The following is an 8636-nucleotide window of genomic DNA, read 5'->3' as shown; positions in this document are numbered from 1 at the left end:
CCGAACTCGACATCTCCAGGTGGCCCTCAGTTTGCGAAGCTGGAATTCGGGAACCCACCACTCTCCCTTCTCTAACCCCCCTTTTCTTGCGTCCTTGTCCAGCCGGATGGCGGGGACTAAAGCAGACCAGGATTGCGGAGAAGGAGGCACATTCATTTGACTATTCATACTGTACTTTAAGACGCCAGGTTCCTCAGGTTTTACTAGAGAGGAGCCCAGAGGAGGGTTAGGGACAGCAAGGGGGAGCTCCTGTAAATCCAGAAACCTGCAAACTTTCTGCCCTCGGAATCGAGGCACAGGTCTGCGCTAGGAGCCAGGTTAGCTAGGAAGGCGAAGAGCCAGTGGATTGACCGGGAGACCAGAGGAGCGGAGATCGGATCCGCGCTCTTTAGGGCCGCGCGGAGTTCCGGCGGTGGGCGGGGCAAGGGCGGTGCGCGCGCAGGCGCAGGCGGTGGCCCGATGGAGTCCGAGGCGGACCTCGCAACCGTGGAGGTTCCTGCCGGGCGCGTGCTCAGGTGTGGGGCGGGCGGGCCTGGGGGAGTCACGGGCACTGTGAGGTGGCCGCGGGGAAGGGGACGGGGGTCCAGGACTGGACCAGGCGGCCCGGACTGCGTGGCTTTGACCCCGTATCTCCTCCTTACCCAGTGCCCGGGAACTCCTCGTGGCCCGCTCGAGGTCCCAGAAGCTGCCCCAGCGCTCTCATGGGCCCAAGGACTTCTTCCCCGATGGCTCGGAGGCCCAGGCCGAGCGGCTGCGCCTATGCCGAACGGAGCTCTGGCAGCTGCTGGCGGAGGAGCGCGTGGAGCGTCTGTGAGGGGGACGGGCCGGGCCGGGGGCGGGGCGGGGCGGACGGACCCCGTAGACTTCCCGGTAGACTGAGACGTACCCCAACCTACTCTTCGCCAGGAGCAGTTTGGTGGACGCCGAATGGAGACCGGAAGAGGGGTTCGTGGAGTTGAAGTCTCCAGCGGTGAGCGGCGGGGCTCTCTGGGGCAGGGGAACCGCCTTCTCTCCCTTCCTAGCTCCTTTGTGACTTTTGCTCCGGACCCCACACAGGGTAAATTCTGGCAGACTATGGGCTTCTCAGAGCAGGGCCGGCAGCGGCTGCACCCCGAGGAGGCCTTGTATTTGCTGGAGTGTGTGAGTAGGATGTCAGGAGCGTGGGGAACGGGCTGGGACCAAGGAACCGGAAGAGTTTGGGAGGAGGGTGTAGGAAAAAAAAAAGTATACACAACTGAGTATTCAGGAGCTCATAACCTAAGTCTCTAGAGCAAAAGACAGGAACACCGGGCAGGAAGCAGGGATTCCAGTCTGTGCTAGGGTTGTTGCTCCTCGTCGCTTCCCTGTTGACAGTGTTCTTGCTCTGATGCTTGCCGGGCTGGATTGCGGGGGAGGGGGCACAGCTATTAGAGCCAGGAAGTGACCCCACTGGCAGTGCCACTGCAGGGAGGACTTACAAGTTGAACTGTTGGCCCCACTTCAAGGGTTCCATCCAGCTCTTCTACCAAGACCTGCCGCTTTCTATCCAGGAGGCCTACCAACTGCTGCTGACTGAGGACACCGTGACTTTCCTGCAGTACCAGGTATCTGTCACCCTCTCTCAGGAGAGGAGTCACCCACCCGCTGAGTGAATTAGCCCTTACAAATACCTCCGGGTGCTAGGCGCAGAGCCATATGCTGGAGCTGCAAAACAGGCAAGGGCTCTGTTCTCGTGGAGCTCACATCGCAGGGGTGGCAATGGATAATAAGTCAGCAAGCAAAAGAAGGGCCGACTTCGCGGGACTGAGTGCCAGGAAGAAGATCAAGTTGGGGAGGGGCACAAGGCTGGAGACCTAAGTGTGGGCAGCCTGAGCACAGGGATGGTGGCAGGGGGGCGTGGCCAGAGCGGAGGGCTGCCTCTGAGAGCCGGTGCGCTCCCCGACGTGACGCGGGGCGGGCGGGAGACCAGACGCAGAGACAGAGTGTCTAGCAGCCCAGAAGGAAAACCGGGAGAGGCGGCATCACAGAAACTAAGAGAAGGTCTTTCCAGAGGAAGTGGTCAGCTGTGTGGAAGGCTGCTGAGTAAGATGGGGGTGTTCGTGCGTACATCTCTCTGATATGAATATGGGGACAGAGAGATGAACATGTGGTTCTTTACCGGAGACCACTCCCACCCCGCCCCTGTCTGTGGAGAGGGCGGTGAGATGTCCACCCCCTTCTGCCACCCTCTTGTCCACATTGTGGTCAGGAGCTTCGCTCTTATCAGCTTTAGTGTCAAAATATTTTAAGGAGTAGTTTGGTCTGGCCCATCGGCTATCGGCTTTTTGGGGTTTGTATTTAAATCACAAAGTTGCTGTACGTCACTTGTGGGAAGTATGGTAAGCAGAGACAGGAATTCATACTGAGACCCTAGTCTGGGGAAAGTGCTTACAATGGAGTGTGGTTCAGCCAGTCCCAGGATTTAGAAACTGGGGATGGGTGGCAGAGGAGGTTGGGAATGGCTTCTGTCTGGAGAAATTTTGGTATTTTCACAAGCGGACCTATAACCTTTAGGGGTTTTTCCCCCCTTTTTGAGGTCTTCAGCCACCTGAAGAGACTGGGCTATGTGGTTCGACGATTCCAACCAAGGTAAGCCCCTATCCCGCTTCCCTCCTGCTTGTTCTGGTCCTGGGGCCCGGGTGACTAGCCCCAAAGCAGAAAGTGGTCTCTGCTTACCTAGAGTCCTTGGCTGGAGCTGCAACTCCCTGGACATGGGCTGGGGCCCATGCGGGAAATGCTCTATTGAGAGGCATGCTGGGAAAATCTGGGTCATTTCCCCTTATCCTGGGTTATCAAGTTGAACCTCATCTTCAGCCTGCTCACTCCACAGATAACGACTGAGCACCTACCGCTCGCTGTGAGCATGGAGATGTACCAGAACAGGGCCTGGCACTTACTAGGTGTGCAAGCAGATTTGTTGAGTGCAGGCATGAAGGGCCAAGGGAGGAATTAGCAGTTGAGTGGAGTTAACGTTTCTTTTGTTAGGTTAGATGTTCTGTCCTTCTGGGGCCTCTGAAGGTCATCACTGTGGTAACCCAGCGTTGCTGAGAGCCACAGAGACCTCCACACTTGGAGCCAAAACTGGTACAGCCTTTGTAGTTTCCCAGTATGTCACAAAAGCTCTGGAACAGAGCTTTAGTTTCTGAAATGGGAATATATCCTAAGGGAATAGTCACAGGTCTGTGTACAGGCTCACCTGCGAGAATGCTCGTTCATCCATTCGTTCAGTCACGTTCGTTGACTACTTACTGGATGCCAGGCCCTGTGCTCACGGACAGGGAATAGCAGGTGCAGGATCACTGCCCCAGGTAACCTGCATGTAGTGGGGGTCTTACCCAAAACGCCATCGCCTTGCAAAATCAGTGAACTTGGAAACATCGGGGAGTCCAGCACAGAGGGCACGGTCACACGAGTTAGTTTATACCCTGGAACAGCACTGTCTGATAGAACTTTCCATGGTGATGAGAACGTTCTGTTTATACTGTCCAATGTATGTGGCCTGTTCAACTGAACTTTTAATTGTATTTCATTTTAATGGATTTAAGTTTAACTTAAATAGTTCACATCTAGTGGTCACTGTAATACAGTGACCACCTACAGCCATAAAAGAAAAAAAATCGTGGCAGGGAAGAAAGTTACAGGGCTGAGGAGCCATGTCCGTTGTACATTATTAACAGAAACGAAAAGATTACAAAGCAGTATATCACTATGGTTAGAAAAAATGAATACAGACACAGTCAATATGGTGTTTTTAGGAAACAAAAAAATGGACGCAGGGGTACAGCTGCCCTGCACAAGGGGAAGAGCTTGCCCTAGTGAGCTGGGGGGTGCCTATGGTGACACCCCCCCAACATTCCTGCGTGCCCCCAGCTCACCCAGGGGGCCCCCTCCCACCTCCTCTCACTTCATTTTTAGCGGGGGCTGGAAAATGACACCGGGGGATCCAAAGCAGGCGCTCGAAGTGGTTGAATGGAAACTGGGGCGCGAAAGCCAGCACTGATGGAGGTGGGGGGCACCACAGCGGGTGCCGGGCCCCGGGTCCGGCTCTGCGGCACCAGCCGGCGTGGGCTGCGTGGACAAGGCCGCGGAGGTGGGGCTGCAGTAGGTTCTCCGAGCACCAGGCAGAGAGCGGGCCCCAGGCTGCAGGAAGAGTTGCTGGGTGAGGACAGGCCAGGTTTCTGGCCACAGGCCAGAGGGGCCTAACGATGGCCGCGGGCTGCCGAGTCCTGTTCTGACGCTGAAGACAGGGAGACAGAAGATTGTGCCTCTGAAGAGAGATGTGTCATGTAGGTTTGTGGTGGTGGTTTAGAAAACTAGCCTGCGGTGACTGAGATGGCCACACCTTGCACAGTTTTCTTTTGCTGGCTTAGGACGAGGAACGATGGTTTCTCACCTGCCTAGAGTGACCAAAGCCAAGGGGCTTACCAGGTCCTTCTCCCCACCCACCGCTGAGAACGGGGCTCACCCATCAGTGGAGGGCACACCCATTCACTCCTGTGTCAGATTGGACAGCCGGAAGGGATCTTAGTGGCTTGTAGTCCAATCCTGCGGTCCTGCCAACGAAGAAACTGACATTTTGAGGGGTCAAGTGACCAGCCCAAAATGACACACTGGGTGCCCAGTGTCTAGAATAGTGCCTAGCGCAGTGCGAGTCCTCTCTATAAAAAAAAAAAAAAAAGTTACAGTGGTATCTGTGGCTTTTATTTTCTGTATTTCTCGTTTTCTAGTCAGTAATCATTTATTGCTGGCTCTGCAGGAGCCCTGGTTCCAGGGAGACTGTTCAGAGGTGCCATGCGTGAGACCCATAGGCCTGGGCAGAGATGCGTGGGCAGGCCTCTGTAGCCATCTCAATGCACTCTGTGGGGCAGGTCCGCCTGGGGCCTTTGCCCGAGTGTGGCTCTGAGCCTGGCCCACTGACTTTGCTGGGCCAGTCCCTCAAAGACACCCCCGGGAGCACCAGGCTGAGAAGGGGGATCTGTTGCTCGCCTCGTTCTCACCCCACAGCTCCATCCTGTCTCCTTACGAGAGGCAGCTGAACTTGGACAGCAGTGCCCAGTACTTGGAAGATCAGAATGGCAAGAGGAAGAGGACAAGCTCTAGCTCTCGGTAAAGCTCCCCGCGAGGCCACCCCCGGGGAGTTGGGGGCAGAGTCGCTGAGAGTGCTGGCCCTGGGGACCTTGGAGAATGCGTGGAGGTGTTGAAGAACTGGGCTTGGGCGGCTGCTGTGCAGGCTCAGGGAGGCAGTGGTCACACATAGTGCACGTGCACCTCAGCAACCAGGAGCAGATGTGCTGCGTTTCCTCCCCACGTCCCTCAGGTCCATTAATAAGAAGCCCAAGGCCCTGGAGAACCCCCTGCAGGGGGTGGATGGGACACCTGAGAGCCTGGCAACCTCCGTCCCTCCTCCCCGCAACCAGAACAGCCGATGCCCAGAGGAGAAACCTCGGGAGTCAAGCCCTGTAAGGGGCCCAGCGGGCCCCTTTCAGCTTCTGGGGTCCCTGGAGCCCTACCCTGGCCTGGCCAGGGAGGTGGCGGGGTGCAGCCAAGGAAGCGGCAAAGTAGAGAATGGGCCCAAGGGGGCCTCTAAGCCGCGCTGGGACTTTGAGCAGATCTCCTTCCCCAACATGGCTGCAGACAGCCGCCGCACCCTCCTGCTTGCCCCAGCCCCAGAGCTGCTCCCGGCCAATGTCACAGGGCGGGAGACAGATGCTGAGTCCTGGTGTCAGAAGCTGAACCAGCGGAAGGAGAAGCTGTCCAGGCGGGAACGGGAGCAACAGGCAGAGGCCCAGCACTTCCGGGAGGATGTAAACGCGGATCCTGAGGTGCTGCGCTGCTCCAGCTGGCAGGAATACAAGCAGCTGCTGCAGAGACGGCACCTGCGGAAGACCCAGAGCCGCCCTCCACACCTGTGGGACCAGCCTGTCACCCCCCTGCTGAGTCCTGGCCAGGCAGACTCCCCAGGTACCCTGCCTTAGCCCCACAGGCCCCTGGCAGCTAAGGAATCACAAGACTGAACGGGCATGGACTGAGCATGACTGATTGAGGCTTAAGAAAGACGAGGGAGGAGTGAGCAATACTGAGCAGTGGAACCCTCGGAGATAGTCTGCTCTTCTGGGAAGCAGCAAAGGGAGCCACGGTGTAAGGTTTAGAGATGGCAAGTAGGTGCCAGAGGAGAAATGGAAACTACGACCACGTCCTTAACTTCATACACAAGACGTGTGTGGATGGCTCTGCTGCCAGTACGCTGTGATCCCGTTTTCCCAGCTCTGTTAGAGGGAATGAGGCGACATGGTGCCCAAATAAAAGGAAGGGTTACTGTGTGCCCTGCAATGTTAAGAACAGGGAACTGACAGCAGCGATTTCCAGCTGGTATGTTGCAAGCATTTTCAAAACATGCATTGCCTGATGATTTAGTCAGGCACACTGACCTTTCCTCCCTTAGTCAAATAAAAAATGGCAACAGCCAGCACGATAGTTGTCCTGTGTGAATGAATCAAAATACCACCTATTTTTTGGTCAGATTGGCAAAAAATATGTATTTTTTTTTTGGTGTTCCGCAGAATTTTACTAATTAGATTGTGTGCCATGAGATGAAAAAGGTTGAAAATCACTGTAATAGCGCAAGAATGGTATCAATGGAGTTAGAACTTACAACCCTTATGGGAACATGGTAGATTTTAAGTAACTAGATTAAAATAGGCCAATCAGTTAGTTATATTTCAGATAAAAAACATGGGACATGCCTATACTTTTAAAGATCTGCTAAATCTGGGAACCCTACACTAGTAGGCAGGTTGAGAAACGTCAGGGGAGCCTGTGAATGACTCCCCTCCCCGACACCTGATTTTCACTGTCTGTGCAGCTACAGTCCTGGAACACATCTCCGTGCTGCAGACGACACACCTTGCCGACGGAGGGGCCTGGTGAGTGTGCAGGCCGTGCCCGTCTCCCCGGTGCCCTGGCTCCCAGGAGGTGGCAGTTGGGATTGGACACCTCAAGTTGGGTATGAGCTCGGGGATCATTCTGGGGACTCCCTGCCCTGGCGAATACTCACGTGTGTGTAGGGGAGAAGGAGAAGTGAGAGGCAACAGGTGGATTTATCCCCAGGGTGCAGAGGTGGCAGCTGAGCCTCCCCTTACCCCTCAAGTGGCATCTCACAGCAGGACCTGAGTTTCCCTGCACAGGCTGCCTCCTGGGACTGGGGGAGGGAAAGGGGGCTGTGGAAAGAAAAGGTGGAGCAGGAGAGTCCCTAAGGTTTCTCACTCTTTTCTCAGGCTGCTGGAGAAGTCTGGGGACTTGGAAATCAGCTTTGATGTTTACCAGGCTGACGCTGTGGCCACGTTCCGAAAGAATAACCCTGGCAAGCCCTCTGCCCGGATGTGCATCAGTGGGTACGAGGCCAGTGAGCACTGCCCCCGGCTGCTGCCGGTTCTCCTGTGAACCAGGTGGACCTGTCCCCCACATCCCTGGCCAGCCTGCCAGGCCCTGACAGGTCCAGAGAGGTTACGTGACAGAAGCAAAGCTACACAGCCAGTTGGAGCTGTGGGAAGCCATGCTTACCAGTCCTCGGCCCCGAGTCTTGGCATTTTGGGGTAGTCTCTCCTGGGCCACTTAGTCCTGGGCTCAGCGAGAACCTCACTCTTCTAGCCCCCTTACCCAGCCAGGACTCTGGGTCTCTCCTGAGCCATGCGGTTTGCAGACAGGAGAGCCCAGGGGCCTAGACTTCTGCATTCCCAACTCCTGTCTCAGTCTCCCTTCCCTGGGAGCCACAGAAGCCTGGGGTCTCAAAACCTGTGGGTAACCCACGGCCAGGCCTCAGTTGGACCTTTATCCCTGCAGATTCGATGAGCCAGTTCCAGACCTCCGCACCCTCAAGCGGTTGTCCTCCCAGAGCGGGGATGTTCCTCTGGTCTTTGCCTTGGTGGATCACGGAGACATCTCCTTCTTCAGCTTCAGGGACTTCACACTGCCCAGGGACCTAGGACACTGAGCAGCTCTGGCAGGGCCTGGGGCCTGCTTGGGGGTGCTTGGACTGTCTATTCTCAGGGACAATCTCAGCTGCCTCCAACACCCAGTAGCTGCAGGGGCTAATCTGGGCCTTGGCCCCAGGCGACTGATCCTGGCAGAAGAGCCACGCTGAGCCCCCTGCCTGGCCGCTGCAGCACTTCCAAGCCCCAGGACTGAGATTGCTGCCTTGCGGTGATCCCCTTGGAACTCAGCACTGGATTCTAGAGACCCAGGGAGGTGGGGCAGAAGAGGACTCTGTGCCTTTAAACAAGAGGGTGCCTGCTCATGTGATAAAGCCAAAGCCATAGCTATTAAAAATTATAAAGCTTTCCCTTCTGTGGCTGAATATACTGGACAAGTCCCCCAGCCCCGGTGTCAGGGCACAGGCTCAGCCCCATCCTGTTGTCCGCGAACTGACCCCCCAGACCCTTGCCTCTACTTTGCCCACCCACAGAGACCCCTGCTTTCTCTGCTGTGGAAGCTAAGAGAAACCCGCGGGAGGGCGGGAACGCGGCCCCCCACCTTTCTCAGGAGATGCCCTGGAGGGCAGGAGAAGTCAGAGGCCTCTAGTCAGCTTGGCTTTATGAAGGGTAGTCCAGGGAGGGAGGCCG

The 8636-nt window shown here is 56.3% G+C and overlaps 1 protein-coding gene across 1 annotated transcript; it reads left to right on the top strand.

The window, feature by feature from the left end:
• Window positions 1-438: 438 nt before the first annotated feature.
• Window positions 439-8324, top strand: TSEN54 (tRNA splicing endonuclease subunit 54). Its single transcript, XM_054593258.1, has 11 exons — window positions 439-515; window positions 646-810; window positions 907-970; window positions 1057-1140; window positions 1485-1583; window positions 2555-2607; window positions 5023-5124; window positions 5336-5979; window positions 6881-6941; window positions 7293-7409; window positions 7858-8324. The coding sequence occupies exons 1-11, from the start codon at window positions 460-462 to the stop codon at window positions 8006-8008; spliced, it is 1596 nt and encodes a 531-aa protein (XP_054449233.1). The 5' UTR covers window positions 439-459; the 3' UTR covers window positions 8009-8324.
• The last annotated feature ends 312 nt before the right edge of the window (window positions 8325-8636 follow it).

Source organism: Pteronotus mesoamericanus, unplaced genomic scaffold (genome assembly GCF_021234165.1).
Source record: "Pteronotus mesoamericanus isolate MK-2021 breed Mesoamerican mustached bat unplaced genomic scaffold, CSHL_Meso_final scaffold_408, whole genome shotgun sequence".
In the NCBI taxonomy this organism is placed as follows: domain Eukaryota; kingdom Metazoa; phylum Chordata; class Mammalia; order Chiroptera; family Mormoopidae; genus Pteronotus; species Pteronotus mesoamericanus.
The sequence above is the reverse complement of the archived record's forward strand: the minus strand, read 5'-3'. Positions and strand labels throughout refer to the sequence as shown.

Bases quoted from the DNA above. Each gene is read 5' to 3' on its own strand.
- TSEN54 (XM_054593258.1), top strand. From the start codon at position 460: ATGGAGTCCGAGGCGGACCTCGCAACCGTGGAGGTTCCTGCCGGGCGC. The intron at 5,980-6,880 runs GTACCCTGCCTT...CTGTCTGTGCAG, and splicing joins TGGCCAGGCAGACTCCCCAG to CTACAGTCCTGGAACACATC. The intron at 7,410-7,857 runs GTACGAGGCCAG...TTATCCCTGCAG, and splicing joins GCCCGGATGTGCATCAGTGG to ATTCGATGAGCCAGTTCCAG.